The sequence below is a fragment of the Pipra filicauda genome, unplaced genomic scaffold (assembly GCF_003945595.2).
Source record: "Pipra filicauda isolate LSUMZ 115617 unplaced genomic scaffold, ASM394559v2 scaffold233_size1220752_pilon, whole genome shotgun sequence".
NCBI classification, from domain to species: Eukaryota; Metazoa; Chordata; class Aves; order Passeriformes; family Pipridae; genus Pipra; species Pipra filicauda.
In genome coordinates this window covers 87,552-110,851 of record NW_024104347.1, presented here as the reverse complement: position 1 = coordinate 110,851, position 23,300 = coordinate 87,552, and the positions used below count along the sequence as shown (strand labels likewise).

General features: G+C 42.1%; 2 protein-coding genes across 3 annotated transcripts in view; one reads left to right on the top strand and one right to left on the bottom strand.

Moving 5' to 3' along the window:
* Positions 1-20,157, top strand: part of AOAH (acyloxyacyl hydrolase) — an 81,462-nt gene extending 61,305 nt beyond the window's left edge. Inside the window, exons 17-22 of the mRNA XM_027729111.2 lie at positions 2,792-2,964; positions 5,681-5,739; positions 5,820-5,879; positions 7,439-7,535; positions 11,292-11,368; positions 17,834-20,157. Coding sequence (XP_027584912.2) covers positions 2,792-2,964; positions 5,681-5,739; positions 5,820-5,879; positions 7,439-7,535; positions 11,292-11,368; positions 17,834-17,962 — 595 coding nt within the window. The 3' untranslated portion in view covers positions 17,963-20,157. The remainder of the gene's footprint in view (positions 1-2,791; positions 2,965-5,680; positions 5,740-5,819; positions 5,880-7,438; positions 7,536-11,291; positions 11,369-17,833) is intronic.
* Positions 19,549-23,300, bottom strand: part of ANLN (anillin actin binding protein) — a 31,266-nt gene continuing 27,514 nt past the window's right edge. For both annotated transcript variants that reach the window (XM_027729109.2, XM_027729110.2), the window contains one exon: positions 19,549-22,959. In XM_027729109.2, coding sequence (XP_027584910.1) covers positions 22,836-22,959 — 124 coding nt within the window. In that variant the 3' untranslated portion in view covers positions 19,549-22,835. The remainder of the gene's footprint in view (positions 22,960-23,300) is intronic.

The window sequence follows — 23,300 nt, the reverse complement described above, 5'->3', positions numbered from 1 at the left end:
TCTTCCAAAGGTCCCAGGTGGGCGGAGGCTCTCATGGGCTGCTGACCTGCAGGAGAATGAGGTGATGGTACCAAATAGGCTCATCCAGGCACCTTGAAGTCCTTCTGGCAGAGCTCAAATCTAATATACCTATAAAATGGCTTTCTTCATGTTCAGTTTTAATTTCATAACCTGGCATAGAAAGGAAATGTGAAGAGATGGACTGAAATATCTGCATGACTTCAACAGTGTATGACAAGAGAAAGTGGAATTATGAATGTCATATTAATTTTGGCTTACACTGACATGTTTACCTGTGGTAGAGGCTTTGCATCAGAGCAGTATTTTGAAATCAAGTGCTGCAACACCTGTAGGCGAAATGAAGTAATTTCAGGGCAAAACCATAGTCTTATCTCAGAAGTAGCTTGCTTGGGTGGCTGTCACAAGGATAAACCTGAATCTTAATGCTGTTTTTCAGTTCTCCCTAATCAGAAAGTCTCAAATGCTTCAGCAGCACATGCTGCATTAAGATAAATTTCTGCATCCAGGAAACTCGCCCAATTATTATTTTGTGTGCAAAATGCAGCTCACTGAAGAATCCCAAATCCTTGTTAGGGAACATGGTTGTCCCATACAGGACTCAGCACCCTTTCCCCCCATCTGAGCCCAGATATTTCTAATGCCTTGAGACAGAACAACAGTGCTTTGGAAAGCTCCTACTTCTGTGGTGTTCACCGACAAAGAATTTGACCCTATTCCTCAGCAGTTTGCCTGGCACTGCACGCACCAGGTTTGCCCTTCTCTTACCCATGGGAAGCCATGAAAGAGATAAAGTCTTTCCCATGGAAAGGACCTGGATGGAGCCTCCTGGTTGCTAAGGTGATTGCTTCCCTTCTACCCTACAAGGAGAAAATGTTGGAACCACTAAAACAATGAGGGTGAACATCAGTACAATCTTCCTGCTTGGAAGGACATCCCCTGTCTTTCTTCCTGAGCAGCACAATCAGGTCCCCAGCAGGTGTTGAGGTTTTCTCCCTGAATGCCTTGGTCAGCTGAGCCACAGCACCGAGACAGAATGAAAACTGTCACGAGAGACTGCTTCCCAAGGTGCTTGGTCCATGCCATGCGTGGTCACAGATGTTGATGTGCTCCAAATCCCAACTATGGTACCCTTGCTGCTATGTCTGGGGGCTCTTATAAAAGCTTATGGTGCAAACGCATGTCTTTATTGCCTTTCCCAATTCAAAAAAAAGGCAACTTATTGGTTTCCATGCTCTGCTTTGTGTGCCCCAAGGGAACCATGGACTTCCCGGCATTTGTGGAAACTTACAATGGTGTCCTGATTTCCATCCCACTGACTCTTCACTCTGAGACAGGCCAATGGCACATCTCCAGGCAAAGAGAGACCTTTACCCAGAGTGCGCCCTGCTCTGCCTCCCAGGTGTTGCCAGAATGAGATGTCATGGAGCTGGGGTCCCTCCCCACACCAGAGACCCATGGATCCTCTCTTGCTAGGATGGGACAGCCTTCTTATGGCTGTGATCGCTCCCTTGCTTCCAGCCCCTGTTACGGGCATGTGCACCACGAGAATGTGGCAATAGCTCGCAGAGAGAAAATGGGTGAATGCTTTTTCTGTAATAAAGTAGGGGTTTTAATAACATAATTAGAGTAGTGTTCTCTAGGCAGCCTGGGGTGGTTTTGGTTGCTTGTTTTTCTTATATAAATTGAAACATATTTCAACTTCAGGATTTAATTTCCCTCCACCTCTCCTGCAGCAATTACAGCTAAATGCAAGAGAGGAAGCATAAACCTGAGCCTGGGACTCTGGCTTGAAGAGGTTCATGCCTGACAGTGAGCCACAAAACATGTGGTCATAGTTGGCTTCATGGCTCTGATTTGCCTCTCTGCACTGTAAATAAAAACTAACTCATTTGCAAACTATAATTCCAGTAGGTGATCTAAGCCTTTTTTCTTTATGAAAGTGTGCTGGGCCTGGCTAGGATGGAGTTAATTTTCTTCATTGCAGTTTAGATTTTTTGACAAAATCAATGCTAATAACACAATACTGGTTTAGCTGTTGCTGTCTAGTGTTTGCACAGCATTGGGGCCCTCTCTGTTCCTCATTCTGCCCCCTGTGTGAATAGATTGGGGCTGCAAAAGAGGCTGGGATGGGTCACAACTGGGACGATGACCCAAACTGACTGAAGGGAAAGTCCGTGCCGTGTAACATCATGCTCAGCAATGAAGAGGGAGAAGAGGGCATTTTAGGGAGGTTAACCATCTTTTGTTCAGCAACTGGCCGGGTGTTGGTCTATCCGGGAGGTGATGAGGGATTGTCTTTGCATTCCTTCTTTAGCTTGCTTCTTCTCTCCTTCTATTTTTTCCTTCACTTTCTGAACAATAACTGGTTTGTTTTGTTTTTTTTATCTTGACCCCTAAGTTTTCTTGCTTTTACTCTGTCTTTCTTCTTCCCCTGTCTCACTGGGTGGAGTGGGGGCGAAGCGAGTGAGCAGCTTTGTGGTGCTTAGCTGCCCACTGGGGTTAACCCACGAAAGGAGTCCACTCTATAAAAAAGGAACGCATCTGTGTTTTTAGAGAGACAGATTACACCAAGGGAGGGAGGTTTCTATATCACATCTGATTTTGGCAATATCGATGAGAAACCAGAACACATGGCATCATTTTTATAAGGTTTTATTTATCTGACTTAATGTGGAAGTGCAGCAAATAAAGAAAATGGCACTGTTTCAGGTGCCTTTTTGGGGCCACAGCATTGCCTGACTCAATGTCCTATTGGCATCTTCTTCCTTAGGAACCGTGACACACTGGCCCACATGACTACACCCAAAGAAATGCTCTCCAACGTGATGCAAGCTCTGCGATACCTGGACTCCCGTCTTCCAAACGGCAGCCATGTGATTTTAACAGGCTTGGTAGATGGTCGCTTCCTCTGGGATAACCTGCATGACAGATACCATCCCCTAGGTAAATATGAGGTGTTGTGGGGCTCCTCCTGGTTGTCTGTCTGCTCATGTTGCCTTTGCTCTCTAAATAATTTATGGATCTATTAAGAATTTCAAGCAAACCTGACAGAGTGGCGAAGATCTGAGAAATATGAGTCAGATATTGGCTGTGCAGCAAAGTCAGAATGACAGTTCTTACCATCCCCACTGCATGACAGGACAGATCCCTATCCTGCCCTGTTACCCCACTAGCGAGACCTACTCAGCTCCAAAACAGCCTCACCACATTCTGTAGATGTGGAAACAAGATGTTCTACCTCAGCCTTGGCCCGAAATCATGGACAGCCTGCCTGCACTTAATCCTGATTGTTGTTACAGGTGGAGCTGGACATTTAGTTAACACCTCCATTCACTGTTTGGTGGATGTTATGGTAAAATTGGATGTGGACCAGGACAGAAGATTAAGTCAGGGGATTGCAAAAGACTGGTTATATATTAGAGAAATAAATTTTCCTCCTGGGTGCCTGCCACCTTCTACACTACCTACAGGTGTAATGGCTGAAACCTCACACCATGTGCAGGCGCATTTTGGGCCGTTCCCTCAGAGTGTAGTTGCTGTAAAGAGCTTTGGGGCATTTTTTTTCAGAGATTTGCAGGCTGCCTTTGGGAGCCTGTCATCTCAGGGTGTGAATGAAGCTGTACATCTGACCATTAGCAGACCACTTGCTCCTTGGCTTCATCCTGTGCCAAGCAGCAAGGATGAATGTCATCTCAGGGGGCTTCATTCATTTGCACTGAAGTGTGACATTCCATCCTTGGTTAGTCTGATAGCTGTGCCTCTGAGGTCAGTGTAGAAACATTTCCCTGGGAATGCGGGATGTTGGGGGGTGGGGAAGCTTGGAAGCTGGTTGCAGAACCCCTTCTCTGCAAGTTCATAGCACCATGCAGTACATAAAGAATGTGAAATACTTTATGCAGGTAGCAAAGGAAGTTTTTACGGCAACAGAAGCAAGTCCCTTGGTCTCGAGTCAAGAGTGTGTACAAGATACCATTCCACTGCCAAATTTTAGACCAAAAACATGTACTTATTTGTATTTGTGTAAAGGAATCTCTTTTGCATCTAACAAGCAAGAAGTTGTTTTCATCTTTGTTCTCATCAGCAAAAAAAGAGAGAAGCTAAACTACATCATTAAAATGGTAGATCACAAATGCAGATGATTTTGGCAACCACAGCTGTCAGCAGAATCTGTGCTGTGGTTTCCCCAAGATTCCCCAATCACTGCCGGTGGGTCCATATCTTTTCCATTTCTATTCCTAATACCTTGTTATATTTTTCTCTAATAAGCACCATACTACTACCAATGGAAAAAAAAAAAAAAAAAAAAAAAAAAAAAAAAAGAGAGAAACTCTTGCCCCTTTCAGGGCAAGGGAAACCTGCGATAATTACTTTTTAGTCACATAAACCCATTTCTCTCCTTGAGCGCATGTTTATCACAGGGATGGTTCCTCTACTGGATATCTAATTATCAGAGACAACACATAGCATTTTTTGGCACCAGCCAAATCAGGAGTGATTAACTACAGAACCAGTTGGAAATCTTTCAGAGGGGCTGATTTGCCTTAAAGGGACCCAATTAATCCTAAGCAACATGTTTTGCAGCAAAGGATCCCTTCTGGCAGATTCTCCAATGAGCTGTGAGCAGGTTTCCCTATTTGGCTGCCAGTCAGTCAGGCGTGACCAGACACCAGTCTGGCTTTCAGCCAAATCCCTAGTCCTCCTGACAGCCCATCCCAGGGCCAGGTGCTTCAGGCTATAGGGGTCTGGGACATTCCTAATATCCAGGAGTGACACTAGATCTTTGAACTTCTCCTCATTTGTTCCCTGGGCAGCTGATACTGCTGCTGGATGATGGGCAGCTGTGTGATAGGCATGAATCACATCTGTATCAGGGAGCCACTGTAAAGCAACCTGAGGAGCCCATTTCCCTTGGGAGTGATTATACTTTGATATTTATGCAGTACTGAAATATGAAATTTTTATTGTTGTTTTAGGAACTGCAAAGTCTTACATAATGATCAGTGCGCTACAAACTCAGACAGCTGAGTGGCCATTTAATTCCCATCTTAGCTGTAGCTACCAAAGAAGCAAAAAGATCGAGAAAATGGAGAATTTTCTCAGCAAGCCAGGCTATTGCATAGCACAGTGAATTTTAGGGAATGTCAGCTTGGTGTTTGACTTGGTGCTTGAATTTGCTCACCCACACAAACACATCCAGTTCCCTCAATGACAGCAAAATTGTTTCTCCCTTTTAAGGCTAACCTCTGTGAGGTAAAGGCGAGTGTACACAGGCATCCTTCTACTTTGCAAACCCTGCATTTCTGTCGCGAGTGAGAGACACGTTAATGGAAAACATATCAGTCGTGCGCTTCGGAAATTGGCATAGGCTGTGATGACTAACCCCACGTGCGAGACAAATCACCTACGAAAGGCAGGAGAGGGATGCAGGAGAAGCAAAAGCATGGAGACATGGACACTTGGCAGGAGGAATGCATTGGTGCCACCTCTATTGCACCCCAGCTATGGTGGTGGGAGGGTAACCCAAGGGTGGGAAGTGGGGTGGTGCTCCTGGGGTGCCTCTCCCCTCCCAGGGGTGTAGTGCATGGGAATTCACAGACCTGAAAAATGAAGATACATTTGGCCATCAGGCACATGAACTTTCCCTCTCTGTGCTTTGCAGGGCAGCTGAACAGGGATGTCACATACAGTCAAATTTATTCTTTCCTTGACTGCCTCCAGGTAAGGTGTCTGGCTGTAGCTTACTAGTCCCCTTTTCCTTTTGGCCCCCTACTAAAGCCCCTCTCCCCATGCCTGCCCAGGTGAGCCCCTGCAGCGGCTGGCTGACCCCCAATGAGACCCTCAGGAATTTGACCTCAGAGGTAAGTCTCAACAACAGGGGCCACCCTCTTGCACATACATTGAGGATATAAGCCCAGTTACCTCAGCACACTTTTTTCTTCCAACGATGAGAAGAAAATGAGGAAACATCTGCACCCATCCTTTCAAATGCCTCTCAGGCTCTGGGAGGCAGCATGCTCAAGTGAAGGATTCGTAAAGGTATTCCTGTTATAACCTCTCAGCTGTCCAAATTTATTCTCAAGGGATGTGATCTCCCTGAGACAAAACTGTTCAGGTTCATGTTCTTTAAGAAGAAAACATACCTGATAAGGAATAAAAGGCTTGTGAATCAAGTAGCTGTTGGTATGACAAGCTGGCTGCATAGATTTTGCTGCCAATGGGAGCGGGTCCTGAGAGCAAGAGTTTTACCCTTTTTTCATTTGGGATTTGTGCTAATCTTCCTCAGACACATTTCTGTGGACTTAATCGTCAGATGATGTGACCAAGGAGCATCCAGGCTCAGTGCAGGAATGGGAACAGACAGGACAGAGATGTCTTAAAACTCACCCTAAAAATCTGGCTGCGGAAGTGAATGACACATAATACCAGCCACTTATTTTGTTATGGTACAAACTGATTTTTAATTCCAGGAATCCCCTGCAGTCATGTAAAAGAGACAGTAACCAAATGTTATCAAAGGTATCATCTCTGTGTACAGTTGTATTAATATTTGCATTCACTAAACAACAAAATATTGCCTTAATTTAACCAAAGCTTGCATATGTATTTCATTTTATGCCCTGTCCCTCTTGACTTCAGAGAAGGCAATTAAACAGATTCCTAAATCTTTGCAGGATTACAGTTTATATATTCATACCAACAATACAGAATATAGAGTACATGTAACTCCCGTCCATGAACAATGCATATGCCTGCAGGGTATGAATTAATCTTTTTGAGCCCTTGTCTGAAACTAATTGTCTATGTTATTATCCAAACTGCACAATTTAAATATTTAGGAGATCCTGATCTCTGTTATGGCTGTAGAAATTACACTGGATGTATCAGTTAGGCAGACACTCAATGAAGGTAATTTACTCTGCTGAAAGTAGGGGTGGAATTTGGTCTACATAGATAAGCATTAGCATCCACAACATAGTAGCAGGAAGGACAATATGAAAACAGAACATTTCTGTTGCAGAAATGTTTTGGGTTTCTTTAAAAGAAATGAAAATTACTGGGCTGCCACTCATCAAGAGGCTCCAAAACTGAGAAGTTCAGAATATTTATATAAGCCTAGGGACACTACTAAAAGAGGTCTCCAGTAAAATAAGCATATGCTGTATTAAACTTACAAAATCAGCTGAGGCCTCAATAACCTGCAATGACATGTTGCATGATGAACTGGGTAGCTCAAAGGCTGGTGGTGTTCGTGCAAGTTCATGTTATGACAAAGAGCCCCATTTCACCTCCTTTCCCCCAGCTGAAAGAGCAATATTAGCTATCAAATTCCTGGCTGCACTTCGGTGATGAAAGCTGAATCCATACAAAGCAGCATAAATAGCAATGAATAGTCATTAAATCTTCTGATTTTTTGCAGAGAGCGTTACAACTTTCCAATGTCCTGAAAGAAATAGCGAAATCTGAGAAATTTGCCAACTTTGATATTTTCTACATGGATTTCCCACTGAGACAAAGTAAGTTGCTTTTTTTCCTGCCTTTCTTACAAAACATTTAGTCAGGTGCTAAGCTGCTAATATGGTCCTCATATTTTAGCTCTGTACCAGGAAAAGGGCAGAATAGTCAGCCAGCCTAGGTGATCCTGGTGGCAGGGATGTGGTCAAGGGGGGGACATTTGATGCCATCTCCCATCTTCCCTGAATGGAGAGTAGCCATGGACCTTTGCTGAGACAAGACCCCACCACCAGCCTGGGCACCACAACCTCCGTGCTGCTCCCAGCTGCCAGCACCCACAACCCCAGCGATGCACAGCACACAGGCCACTTTCTCTTGGGTGGCAATGGGCAAGGCAGAGCAGATATGCCTCTGCTAAAAATGCCTCCTGGTTGTCCACTGCAGTTTTTCAGGCTGGGGAAGGAAAAAAGAAATCTCGAACCTATATTGGTCCATAAGATTTGGTTATATTTTTGATCATGGCTTTTATAGTGGGTCATCTAGGCTGGAGATTCATACCCGCAATGGTGAAGGTGGTCTTCATGAGCTGTAGTTTACTATATCACTGACTAGGCTTCATATTGCTTCCTCTGGGATGACCAGTGCCTCAGGAAGGAGAACTTTTATCATCCGTTTTTCTGTGAATAACACAGCCACGCTCTCCTAACTCACTGATCTCAAAAGTAGAAGCACCTCTCCCAGGAATAACTGGCTTCTTTCCTATGTTTCTTTAAACATCTACTTTGACTTGAAGAGCTTACGAAACTTGTCCTTCTGTGGTCTTTAGTGACATTAGGTAAGCGTATTACCTAAATCATTCTTCTGCAACTGACATTTGAATTAAAAAAAACAGGATATTTTTGTTGTTACCATGAGCATCAGCAGACAGTGTCCCTGTGGGACTGGGGACAGACATCTGTCGCTGGATCCCTCTGAGCTGGGCTTTCCTTGCAAAAAGCACAGGAATCCAGCTTGAGGCATCACCCAGCATCAGTCCAGCTTCATCATAAGGAGAAACATACTCCTTCTTTTTCAAAATAAGAATCAGCATGAGGTGACAGATTGAGTTGGGCAGCATATTCAAGTAGTTAGACAGTGATGGGAAAGGGATAAGGCTTCTTTTTTCAGCCTGAATCTCCCATGTTTCAACTTATGCCCATTGTCTCTCCCTCTCCTACTGTGCACTGCTGTGAAAAGACTAGCCCCATCCTCATTGCCTCCTCACAGGTTCTTAGCCAGAAGGGATCGTACCTGTCCCTCAGCCTCTGTTCACAGAGCAGGAGCTCCAGCCCTGGCCACCTGACAGCTCTCCCCAATAGCATGAATGTTTATGTTCCAAAAATAGTATATAATAATTGGAAAATAAACTTAATCTTCATTTCCCTCTTTTTATATTCAAAGTTCTGTGTTGGTCCTTATTGAAAAATTTAGTCTGGGTATTATATTTTAAATCCCAGCACACAGACAGCTAAATCTGGAGCCATGAAGGGACAGAAGCACCCTGTCAGTACTTTAAAGTGTACATCTCTTACACCTCTCCCCATCAGTGCCTGGCTGTCCTCGAAAGCACGAAGCTGCCAAGGCACCTAAGATTATTAAAAACTCATTTTGCAGCCAAATCCTATAAAAATTCAAAAACTTATTTTATCCTGCATGACCCACTTCAGGAAACTGGTTCTGGGTCTCATGAAGACCATATGGAGAAGGAGGAGGTAAAGAAGTGAGGATAGGAGAGGGAGTCTTTCTGTCCAAAAGTTCCTCTCAGAGAGGTGGACTCCACTGCCAAGTTGATTATTGCAGCACAGAGTTTCAGAGTGTCCAAGTCTCTTTGCAGCTTTTGCCTCAGCTACTTAATATTTAAAAAGTCATTCGGATTTGAAATGAACTACCTGCTGGGTAGGCAAATTACTTTAATAACTTAAATTATTAACCTTAAGTAATTTATTTGCTTTCACAAAAAGAAACATCTTAATACAATTTGCTGATCTTGATTACATCGTGTTAAATTAATGAAGTAAACAAAATCACACATGCATACACAAACATCAGCTTTGAAAGACACTCTGCAAAGTTTCCTGCAGCCCTGGAGCCAACGATTCGAGCTTGCCGTCAGAAAAGCTGTCAGATCATAAGTGTGCTCAAAAGCCAGCTAAGGCTGCTGACCTACTTTTCTGGTCTCTTTCTGAAGCAAGCACAAATCCTCCATGAAACTCTCCAGACATCAAATATTTAGCAGTGGTTGCACTCTGTGATGACTTCATTGATTTCAGGCTGGCCTGGGCATATATATGTGCATAGCAGCTCCAAGCTTTGTCAAAGTAATATTGGAGCATACTAGCATTTATCTTAGATTTAGGTGGACATTCAAGATCACACGTTGCCCTTGGAAATCAGTCATTCCTTTAAGAAGCAGTGTAATAAATGGTGGGATATGTGTTGTTTTTTGGACTTTTTCTTGGTGTGGATGGGAGCAAACTCTAGTCTAGTCTAGCCAAGGCAATAGTCATTTTTAACACAAATTCTGGACATATCCAATTGGTGGTTATTTGCTCGATTGCTCTAGGACTTTTGAAGGTCAAGTATAATAGTCTGAATTGACATATCTTGATACAAACCTTATTATCCTTATCCCTTCGCTATTTCTGGCATTGGAGCTGTAGTCCCTCTACAAAGTAAAACACAGTACACAAGCCTCTTAATCCATGTAGAACATCGTATACATGAGGAGTTACGCAAGTTCACTCTGTTCATCTATATGAGTGTTCTGCGGTGTAATCTAAGGTGAATATGTGTTGTGCCCAACATAATGCAAGTTTGAAATAAAGCTCCAAACCCTGTGTCTTGAAACAGGTTACTTTGGGAGCTGACTGAAGCATCTCAAGTGGGTTTCTATAGTCAAAGCAGGAATGTTGCCTTTTTGTGAATTCGAAGTTAGCATGGGGACTCAGACACCACTTTTCGACACAATAGCCAGGGTCCAAAATACAGTGGTTAATCTAAATCAAAACTGTGCTTGAATGGAGAACATTTTCCTCCTGACAGGATGCTTGCATAATGCTATTAAGAATTCTTAATCTGTCATTATAAAAGGAATTATTGAATTTACAGTCTGTTAATGCCATATCCACTAGTCCCATGTTTGATCACTCCACAGCCCTTTTGAAGAGAGAAAGCTTTTTACTTCTCTAATGGCTCCAGGGCTTATAGCACAGCATCATTTGCATTGAATGTCACGCTTATGTAATTCAAAAGGTTATTTTGTTAGAGTTGAGAAAAAGACTGCTCAGAAGAGAAGTAACAAAAAATGACAGTCATTCCTACAGACTTCAGTCCATGTGAATATTGTTGCCATCTTTTTCTCTAAAAAGCACTGTTTTCTTTATCTTTTTTTTTTTTTTTGCATTCTTGGGGATGCAACTAACATGGCAAATGTAAAAGTATTAAATCAGTATTAAATAATTTACAGCTTTACTTGGTATAGCATCCATCTTAGTTGGGAGGGAAAGCAAATTGTTTTACGATCATTTATGTTCAAAGCGCTTTCTTGCATAAAGATCGCAGAGAAAAAAAATTAACAATAAAGTCTTAAATACTGCCCCAAGGAGAGGGGATTGCACACACTATTGGCTCTGACAACTTTATGCGAATTATCATAATTTTCATGCAGAGCTGTCATGTGCTTGAAAATACCAGCGGTGCTTTGCAGAAGAGGGGGGTACACCTCCAGGCGGGCGTCTACGCGTTCACCGTGATAACCCCTCTGCTTACATTATTTGCAGCGGCTGAGGAGTGGCGCAAGATGGGAGGTGAGCCCTGGCAGCTGATTGAACCAGTCGATGGCTTCCACCCCAGCCAGGTAAAAACCCAGCCCCAAGAGATGGGTGGGAGCGGGAGGATGAGGGAGCATGCGAGATGCTAGTGTCCATTGCTGCCCCAGGCACTTAGGTGGCATGCCACAGGGATGTAGGTTTGGGGTATTTCTCTTTTAAAGGAGAGTCATAGGATCATTTGGGTTGGAAAGACCTCTAAGATCATAGAGGCCAACTATTAACATAACACCGCAAAGTCCACCACTAAACCCTATCCCTAAGCATCACACCTACGGGTTTTTCAAATACCTCCAGGGATGGTGACTCAATTACTTCCCTGGGCAGCCCATTCCAATGCTTGGCAACCCTTTCCCTGAAGAAATTTTTTCTAATATCCAATCTAACCCCATCCTAGTGCAGTTTGAGACCATTCCCTCTTGTCCTATTGATTGTCCCTTGGGAGAAGAGACCAACCCCTACCTCATCAGGACCTTGACCTCCTTTCAGGTAGTTATAGAGAGTGATAAGAGAGTGATAAGGTCTCCCCTCAGCCTCCTTTCTTCCAGGCTAGAAGACCTCAGTTCCCTAACCCACTCCTCATAAGACTTGTGCTCCAGAGCCTTCTCCAGCTCCATCGACCTTCTCTGGAGTCGCTCCAGCACCTCAATGTCTTTTTTGTAGATATGGGCCCAAAACTGAACACAGGATTTGAGGTGTGGCCTCACCAGAGCTGAGTACAGGGGGACAATCGCTGCCCTGGTCCTGCTGGCCACACTAAGGCTGATACAAGTCAGGGTGCCATTGGCCTTCTTTGGTCAATCTAAATGATGGCTTTAGCCCTAGAGCCAACATCTCTGTTTCAGGCTGCTGCACTCTGCTCTGGCTCCTGCAAAGTCTTCTGCCTCTTTCCCTCATTGACCAGTACTATGGCCAAACAGGTCTTAATGTACAAAAACTGATCCTTGCCACTTAGCCTGGCCGCTTGTCTGCCCAAACACTCGTGGGAATTTTGCAGGATCAGGACAGAAACGCAGCACTGCAGGAACCAGACAGGTCCCCTCCAGCCCTGTCCCTGCCCTGCAGCCTCTGAGGCTGTGGGTTTCCCTGTTGCAGCCTGAAACAAAGCTTTCTTTTTGAAGCTATACATTTAAATTGCTTATGCTCAGCAGCTACATATTAGTAAGTTTTCTCCTGCTTTCTTGGCCTCCTAGGACATGTGGCAGGAGAAGGTTTACAGTCAGAAGTAAACAAAAGGGAAGGAGAAGCACCTGCTCTGCTTTAAGTCCTTGCCTGGATTTGATAACTTAGTGTGAGGTTGCCTGGTTCCCACCATACTCACTTCAAAATAGTTTTTTTCTGACCCCGTAAAACACAGGGAGAGAACATGTTCTGCAATCAGCTGCAAACAAAGCCAATGGGTTTTCTATTTGCTAGCTGCAGATTTCAAACATGTGTGCAAAGCAAAGCAGCAGCCAATCTCCTCTGTACAGTCCTGGGAAAAACTGTGTGTGAGCTGAAAACCCACATCCAGCCTTTAACAGTGAGGTCTCCCACCAGTGGGCATAGCCTGACAGGGTTCTCTAGACACTCCTCAGTGATGTTTTTATGGTGCATGGTGCCAGCTCTGTGCCATGGTGAAAGCAGTTTGGAGAAAGCTGCTGTCTAGAACATCACTGCCTTGCCCCACACTTCCAACTGCACGCTCCCCTCCACCTCGGAATGATCAAGCCATGCAAACAAACCCCACCATGCTGCCCAGCCACTGGCAGTGCCCCCTGTTCAAAAGTATGGCAGGATTTTATGGACCAGTTTTATGTTGTGAGCTAACACTCTGCATGTGTTGACTCCCACACCTGATCCTCATACAACCCAATGTAATGACATTTTCCACACTGAGAAAGAGCAGTCGATGGAGAAGCACTCCAACACGCATTGGAAGCATTGATGGATTCCAACATTTCGGCAGCTTCTCCGCTGAGTGTGCTGTCAGTTCAGCTGGAGGAAAGCTGCAGGGGGAAGTCCAAAGGCAAAATCGATGCTTTAGTTGCCTTGTTTCACACCCACGAGAAACTCCAAATCAGTCAGGTGGAGCAATACGGTGCCTTGCTTAGCCTTGCCAAGTTAAAAGAGCCTCCTGTTCAAAGAGGGACTCCTTCATAGCAGAAATTCCTGCCTGTCTACCACGCGGTACCAGAAGATAGGTGCATGAAAGTATGAACTCGCAGCCTAGGAATGCAGAGAAAGCATGCCTGGATTTTTTGCTGCAGGTCTTTTGCAAGGACACAATTAGAAAAAACTTGGCAAATGAAATGAGAGTGAAAATCATGATGAAACAAACCCCATTCCCAACCCTGCCATCTGGGGAAACCATGCCATACAAAGACTATGGAGTGAAGCAGAAAAGGTCTTTGCATAATTTTTCTGTCTTACCCCAAGGCCAGCCTGAGGTTTCTTATAACCCCCAGTACCGGGCTACCATGGGAGCCAAGCTTGCCATATCACAACTTTTCATCCAGGCTCTTGCCCACATCCTGCAGCTGCAAGGTAGCAAGGAGTTGAAGGCAGGAAAAATATATCTTAACTGGATCCTTCCTAAGCAAAAAGGAAGTTATAAAAGGACATTGAAGGACAGCTGCAAACTTACATGCAGCCCCCAGAGTCCTGAGATGCAGGATCCAGCCAAGCACTGTCTTTTTTCACTCCCTCTGGACCTGGTGTCCTGTGTGGTTATGATTTCCCCCTCCTACTGTTAGGATTACCGTTACTGCTTTTATAGGTTCATTTTCCCTTACAGTCAAGGTGCCAGCTGTAGATATGCCTCACTTCAAGTGAGTTATTGTCTTTCTAGGATTTATTAATTAGCCTTATCCAAACATCCACCATTTTTCTTTTCCCGTTAGTGTACAGAAGTCCGTTATCAATATAGCACTATTAAGACTGAAACATAGCACCCTGCTCCAAAAAAGTGACTCTCTTAATAAAAAGAAGGGGAAGTGTTAGCAGAATGATATTTAAGAGTACACTTAAGAAAGATGATAAACAACTCACTCTTCACATGAGTTTTATTTAAAGTTTTACTTTCTACCAACATGAATGCCTCTGGCCAGGTATGGCTTTTTTACCATACAATGTTACCTAGCAGGAGAGAATTGATGCCATGCAGCTCAAGTGAACAGAGGCTCGTACTTTAATCTCTGCAGCTATTCCCCATCCCTCATGTATAGCTTGACAAAAACTTACAACAGATAAGACCTAGCCTGGGCATTTCTACTGAATTTTCCCTCTGTAGACCTCAAAGTACCTGACAAATATTCTCAAATTTTGGAATTGAGCAGCATTCCAAAGAAAGCATAAATACTTTAGCTCTTGCCTTCAATGCAGAGAAACTTTGGAGCTTGGGATAAAAGAACCGTAGTGCCCCTCTCGGCCAAGGGTGAGCTGGCAGTGTATGCAGTGATCCCTAGTCATTGTAATACAGCAGTGGGCAGCATAAGATGGTGTCTGTTCTCAGCTCCTGGAATTCACCTGCTGTTATCAACTGTCTGTTTAATTTTAAAAAATCATCTGCTGGTATAAACACAGCAGAAGTAGGTGCCAGCATGTATATCCAATAGTCCAGTAGTCCAGACATTCCAGAGGGATATGGGAGGGAATTGAAACTTCCTAACTGAAGCTTGTATACCTACAAGGTGAAGAGAAAGAAAATAAGAAAAAAGACAACACTCACCGTGTCCCGTTAGAGCTAGTGCAGTTTCTCATGCTTTGGAGAAAGGCTAGGTTAGGCACTCAGGCAGGGAAAACTAGCCCACACAGTCCCCACTTCAGGCAATACTTTATATTTAAAAACCCTTGAAAGAAGGCATAAACACCAAGTACTGATTTATTTAGCCAGGCCCAGAAACACATTCCCTTTCTGTTAATTTCTTGCACAGTGAAGGTGTTTCCTGCATGTTTTTATTAAGTTGCAAAACAGGAGGCTGCAAACAAACCGCTCATTACTGGCATAATTGCATTCCACTAAAGTTTCAAAGCTAAAATTTCCCTCCATAAAAAGTTTTTTACGAAACACCCAGCTCAGGATGGAGGCGGAAGAAATTCACACCATTTACTTTTGACACCTAAAAGCCACATGCATCACTCAGTCCTCCCAAGTTCCCTCTAGAGCTGTCTTTGTGAGACCATTCCCCAAAGTCCGGCTTGGTGGTTCTTGGAACAAATATGTCTTTTTCTTCCCACTAACTACAGATGGAGCCCAGCAATTTTCTTCAGCATCTCTTCCTTACTACAAAATTTCACTGCAAATCCTTGTGAATGCCAGATGGCTTCAAGGACATCACTTCCCTCTAGAACAGTCTATTGCTTTGTTTGGATGACAGGGCTATGAATTTCAACAGGATCCTGAACAAACAGCTCCATTTCTTGCTTTTATGAAGTTATCAGGGAGAATGTGAAAGCCCTGAGCATCACAAACTGGAACCTGAGACGCTTGGAAGATTCTTAATGTTTATATACAGGCAGGAAAGCACAGCTTGAGTGTGATTAGCTTCTTCCTTTTTCTTCCTTAAGTCATAGCAAAGCATACTCCACCCAGAAATACAGAGAAAAAGCTGAAGTGGCACATATCAGATGAGTTGAGTATTTACACTTTGCTGAGAAGCACGCCCATTGCCAGTTTGGTGCAGAAGGAGAAAACAGATAGCCTGAAGCTGCTGGAATAACACAGCTGCCTCCCAGTTGCAGTCACCCAGAGCCCTGTGAGGAATGGGTAATATCTCCTGTAAAGAACTTCCTTAGGGGTTGTCATCTTCACTATTAAGAAATTAATTGCAAACCCTATACAAATTACAGCATGTCTCACAGCACAAGAACTTTGGAATTTAGAAAAAAACGTGTAAGAAATGCAATTTCCAGAATCAAAAATCCTTCTCTGTGCCTTGCTACTCATCCAGAGTAAATTATTGAAGTCATCAGGACTTTATGAAATGATGTGTTAGCAGAACCTAATTTAGGTAATAATTTAGGGTAGTTTAAGCATATATACCTTAAATTACAGTCAACAGTAGTCTGAACACTGTAGAGCATACCTCCGGTAATACCTTTGCAAAGGGTGTACCATGCAAAGATAGTAGGGTTTTTAAAACCAACCAACAAATCCTGCTAAAAATATATATGGAAGGCTTAGGGAGTTGTGAAGGAGGTTTGGAGACTACATGTCAGAATGGACCACTCTGACAGGGATGTGCCTCAGCCCCCTGGATGACATAGCATGTCCCAGAATAAACATTTGGTCACTAGAAACTGCAACCAGAAGAAAACACAGAAAACTGTACAGTCTCCTCTATCCTTCTTCCCTGCTCCAATTCCTCCATCAGCTTAACAAAACCTCAGGTGACCGGAGTCTAAGAGCTTCCATACCACAAATATGTCTTGTTGTATATGAGTTCTGAATAAAAGTAAGTTTTTTGTCTCCTAGCCCATCATTACAGCTTCCTTCAAAAGTACAACATTTAAAAAGAAGTGCATAAATATTTCCCAAAGGCTTCTGTCTTTTCCCAAACTCCAAAACATCAGCATTCAAACAGTTTGATTCCATAAACCTATTTCAGTCCTTTAAAAAAGGCTTTGTTAGCCTTCATAATTGCAATCAGTGTCAGTGTTAAAAAGTTTATGTTGAAAATAAAGTTATCATAGAAGCCAATTATAATTGTAGGTCAGGAGTTAAAGCAAAACTGCCTTAGCAGCATGGGAAAATTTGATTAAGAGAGAATCAGGCTGTTCTCTCTGTCCCTTTCTGCTACCCTTGATGTCTTTTACCCTGGAAATACAGCAGATACAATTTCTCTTCAGTGCATAACTTCCATGGCAAAAATCTCTATGAAAATTGGACCAATACTGATATTGAGGAGAAAAGCTATTCTAGCATTTCTGCAGGTCTCATGGGAAAAAAAACCTCTGAAGACAACCGGCAGCAGGTGCAAACTTAGAGCATCAGAGCAAGGTAGTTTCGAAACTGGATATAATTGGGCCTCTTTCCTCAACACATGGTTTCCTTCCAGGAGAGCAGAGAGAACATTTATTAGAAGTACTAGAGGTATTTAGAAGCATGAATTCTTTTAGACTTACAATAGTTCTATGCATTATATCCAAGCAGTGCTTTTGACTACTTTCAAAATGTTCAACAGGGGAAAAAATAAAAATCATACTTTAGGGCTTTTGAATAGCAGTTTATGGACTAAACATCATAGGCATTAGAAAGTGGGTAGACACAGACATTGTGTCATTAGACAAACAACTGGTCAGGAGGGTGCAAATATATGGTCCTCACCATATTTTTACTGTTCAGAAGGATTTTGCCCTGGTCAAGCAGCTGGAATGGGGGATTTCTTTTGGTTAGAGATTACAGTCCATCATGTGGCTATACAGGCTTCCTTATGGTGGGGTCTCCTAAACGCTGGCATGAAATAACTGTATTATAGAGACATGAGATATTGATGGTATTTGTGCTTTTGCAGATTGCTGCAGCCCTTGGAACAAGCATTACCTGGCAGAAGGCACTACAGGAATGGCCTCAAGTGCTTGGAAAAGAGAATCCATTCAATGACCAGATTGAAGCTATATTCAAAGATCAAGGTGGACACTGACTTCCAAACTGCCAGAGCCATAATGTGATTTATGGTGATGTTTCCCAGTGCATTCCACGAGTCAAGATGATTAAAGACACACATAAAAAAGGGGGGAGGGGAGCCAGTAGCAGTGGACATAGCACAACAGCATTCTTTTCAGCTTGTATCTCACCTGCACAAGTAGGCTATGCTTTTTCTGTGGAGCTACAAAAATAAAAATCAAAGGATACCTGCCAGCTAGACCATTTATTGTACTGATTTGCAAATCCATAAATTTTTTTTATAGAGATAGCAAACTTTTAGCCCTACCTCATTTTTCCCCCCCTGCAGAACATTATTACTTGGCTTTCCATTTGTAATGTTTCAATGGTTAATCTGATCCAAAAGGAGTGGGGGAAACCTCAAACTCATTATGTTGCTATAAATTGCGTGTATGTAATTGCTCTGACTGTCAATACATTATTTAGCTGCTATTTGCTTATTAAAACGTGCCAGGCAACACAAGGCACTACAATTTTGATTTGCCTGGCAGCATTAGCACAGGCTGACTGAGCACAGGTTCTCTTCCTCCCATTAATAAGATGCTAACTTGACAACCCTTCATGTATTGAAAACAGGTTGCTTTTTCAACCTGTAATATATCTTTGCTCTTTATCTTTCTAACAAATAATATGCCCAGTCCTACGTCTTTTAAAGGCATGACCCAGGAACCACTGAAAATACTGGGCAGCCCTTAGCTGCTGTACTTCATAGATAGACTTGAACATTGAGAATTACTGTATTTTTTCACCAGCTTATCCATGTTCTTAACAAAATAAATAAATAAATACATATTTAAAAATTAGAGACAGCTCTACCCTATTCACAACCTTACTGATGATGGAGGGATCAGACAGCATAAAATGGCATTAATTACACACAGAAAAAAATCTGGTAAACAGAAAGCTTTAACATGACGTGACTAAAACCCACCCTATTTGGCCAAAGCTCAGGTAGTCCTGCTCTGCTCTCTGTTCTGAGCATATCCCTTGTACAAGGCTGTGTCACCCATGAGGCAGCTCTTAGGTTGTGGTCCAAATCAACGGAGATGCCTGGCTGTAGGAGAAGCACCCGCTCAGCATTTTGAATAGGCAGGGGATGATTGGCTTATATTATTTTGATTGAAGCATGTATTATTGCTTTGCTAGATCCTATTCCTTTTTTTTTTAGAGCACAGTCAATGCCACGTCCTTCATTAAGATAGCAGTAATCCCAAAGGAATTTCTAACACTTAAGTAAATATTCACGTCATCTATTTTAGGAAACCAAAAGGGAATACGTTCCCTAATTGAATGATACTTGTTAATAAGGCCCCAATTCATTCAAGGCATTTAGATGTTACCAAAATATCCAGTCTCCCAAGAAATAGTTTCAACTCCAGAGAGTCATGACTGGGGAAATTATTTGACATTAGAAGGAAAAGGAAATCTCCCTGCTTTCTGTGCCAATTCTTTCCAAACAACGTAACACTCCATGCACCCTGGCCAGGTAGAACGCCTTCTATTTTTTTTTACCTATTCAGGCCTCTTATGTTTCACTAAATATAACACAAGGACAGAAACAAATGCATTCACATGGTTTTACTATAGACCAAGTACAGCACTGGCAATAATTACAGAATATTAGATGATTTCCTCTACACTAACATACAGAAGTGTAGCAATTAAAAGGGGGAAGAGAATCGTGTTTAGAAGCCTAATTTTCAAGGCAATTTCATTGCAAATTATTGTATTTCATTTGAGGCTTAATAACACCAATTAAGAATTTCACAAACTAGTAAAACTGAAATTTCCTCAGCTAAAGTAAGCTTCATTGCCCAGAGCAAAGCATTTTTCACTTAGAGACTTTCATATTAGTGAACTTCTTGAATTTTCAAACAATGGAAAAACCCGTTTCTTATACAATTATAACATCTTCTCAGAGACAACCTGAAACCATAGCTGAACCACAAAGCAAAGCTCTCAGGTTTGCCCAGTGCCATTGCTCCATGCTGGACATGGGGTCTCTGAGGGACACCAAGGAATGGGCTTGCCCCTGGCTGGAGTTGCACTGACCAAAGCACATGCCCTCATGCCTTAGAGTTGAGCTCTGCAGCTCCAAATTGGGCTGTATGCAGAAACTTGATCTGTAATGCAGTAACTATCTGCGAATAAAGATGAATTTTGGGCCTATTATGCCATCAGCTTTTACAACCACTGTGTCTATTATTTCAAATGCAAAAAACAGCTGAAGATCTGCATCCGCAACCATCAATCACTTACCCGTACCACTCTAAAAATATATGTCCTATGCTTAAAAAAATGCTGCTGAAAAAGCTTACTTATGCTAAAGCAGTAATGAACTACAAATTCTAGTCTATTCCATTAGTTTAACTGTCTCCTGGTGTTTAGACTAGACTGGTTGAAGATGACAAATACGTGGGGAAGAGAGAAATAAACAGGAAATAAAAAGTTTCTCTTGGAAACCTAGGTGTAGTTCCACGCAATTCAAACTTTATAGCAATATGTATTTCTAGAAGGAATGGTCTGTCAAGGTCTCTTTGGGGTCAGTCAGAGCATGTGAATATAGCAGGGATTATGTCACTGGCTGGGTCCAACACACTACAAATAGGAAGGTTTTTTTGGACTTCACTCTGTAAATGGTTTTTACAAAACTTAGAGCTTTGAAATCAGACAGTAGGAATTATTTTTGAGGTATAGAACATCTAAAGCTACCTAAAGCTATCTGAATTCACACAGTCTGGCCTCTTTAAAAAGGATCTACTACAAACATGGAAAAAATACATCACCATTTTTTTTTTGCAAAATTCTCAGGTCACCCTTAAAAGAGCAGAGAAGCATGGCAGGAGATGGCACACAGCAGTACAAGTCAGTAAAGCTGTGAGTGCAGGCTTGCAGCTAAGCTGGCATCCCATGCTTCTGCTGGCTGCAGTAGCCCATGTCCTCACCACTGAGAGCTTGTGCCCAGAACTCACCACACAGGTCAGCTTTTCTAACTTACTCCACCTGTTACACTTTTTACCTTTGCTTGATGAGGGATAACTACTTTTTGGTCATTGAACAAACACAGATTGGTTTCTACAAAGGATAATAGCCCAATCAACCTAAATAAAAACATGTTGTTCCCTTGGATACATCCAGTTCAGTTCTTAGCACCTTTCTGTGGACTCATTTGATAATTCTATATTTAATGATTTTTAAGATCCACTTGGAAGTTTAAGAAGACAGCCTACCACATACCCAGCATGAAATTTACCCTTGCACTGTCTGTGTTGTGTTACTCTGTTACTATGCTGCCCTGTCTCTGTCACTAAAGAAAAGAACAGTCTCTCCTCTTCATATCTAATGAACTGCTGGACATGGACAACCTGGCCTCTCACTACAAAATTTGGTGCTAGCTACATCCGAGGCCTCAAATTATCTTCTCAAAAAAGTGGAATTGTGATACACGTACAAAATAGAATCCTTTCTCAAACACTGTGTGGATCCCAGCACCACTACTTTAGCTTACAAACTAGTGTTTCAAATGCATAGAAAATGCTATGAGAAAAGCAGGTGGTGTGTAATTTTTTATTTTAAATGAATAAAATAAATCTCAATACATAGTTTGGAAATATTTAAAGACATAAAGGAAAAAGAAAACGATTTAAAAGCAAGTACAAAAGTGGCAGGATGAAAACAGTATAAGCTAACAGAATTTAGTGTTTTGAGTGTGAATGTGTAACAGCAACAGCAATTTCCAGTGTTCCACTACTGCATTTGCAATAGTGAAGTAATGAGCTGGTATTTCACTAAGCCCAGTGAAAAGCTGTGAAAACTGCAAGTTTTAACTGAGAAATTTTGCCGTTTTGATGGGTCTCAAGTACTGCTTTTCTATGCATTTGCGCACATGTCTGTCAAGGGGAGGAAGACCCGTACTTTTGGCCAGCAGAGTATTAGTTGGTACATAGCAGCTTTGTAAAATCTTATTATTAAAAAAAAAAAAAAAAAAAAAAGCACTTTTACAACCTCTTAACCTATTCCTGGTTCTCAAACGGAGAATTCCAGCTTGTACAAACCACAAGACTCAGGAAATACTGATGCATACAATCCTAAACCTAAATTTCTCTGTTAGATTTTTTTTTATATAGCAGTCCTAACAAAAATATTCAAGACTTTTAATTTCTATCAAAGTGCAATATACTGCATACGTAATCCCACATCTGCAAATCACATAGTGTACATGCCATGCACTTACCCATACTGGTTTGTATAAGAAATTGCAAAAGTAGTATGAATATATTGTGCATTTCTATTGTTCTGACCACAAGGATGCTGTACAAGCAAGAAATATCTATACTGTATGTTGTAGAACAAAATTGACTTAGTAACATCTGTATCTGATCCTTACAAAATACCCCAACAAACCTCCAACATTAAATCTTGTACTTCGGCAGCATCCTTGTTGGAGTATTTTGAGCTATTGTTTCTTTCAGGGAGCTGAGTTATCTAGAAAGCTTGTTTTTCACTAGCTTGCGCCTCCCTTCCTGCCCTGAAGTGTGATTTCCTGAAATAATTTAGTTGTTTAAAGGAGAAAATGTACCTAGTTAGAAGACTTCCAAAAAAGGAGTTACATAAATATTAAGAAACAACTAATTGCTTCCTACCATACTCAAAAGCTAGGAAGTAAAAAAGTTTTAAAATTTTTTAAGCAAAATAAAAATACTGCATAACACAGTCCTATATAATGTTAAATACTCTCTCAATTTAAAGCATAAGTGACCCAGAGGACTTCCCGTATTTTCATTTCAGTTCTTTTCTTGTTTAGTTAGTGAGGATTTTCACATATTTTCTTCATATTTCCTTTCCAGAGTTTAAAGTTTTCCAATAGGTTTGTAGCAGGCATCAGGCTGCCACATGCGAAGGTCAACAAGGACTTGGTTGAGCTTTTGCATCCAAAGGTTACGCTCTTCCTTAGTATCAGCAGATAGCCAGTTCCTAAAAGGCAAAGAACCCAGTGGATTATTCTCCACCTCCACTTAGTTATTATGAAAAATGTCAAACTGATCAACCATAGAAGCCCAAATAGCAGGGGAAAAAATGAAGTCAAACATTCCACAGTCCTGTTACCAAGTCACCTGGCATTCTCCACTTCTAGAAGAGTGGAGTTCTTTGTTCTTAGAATACTGAAATGGAATAGAAAGACAAAATAGGTCTAAAAGTGAACCAAACAGCTCAAGTGCCATCTGAAAATCTTAGCATTTAAATAAGCTTAGCACTGATATGACAAAGTTGTAAAACTCCTATGTTACTAAAACTATCACATGAGGTAAAACACC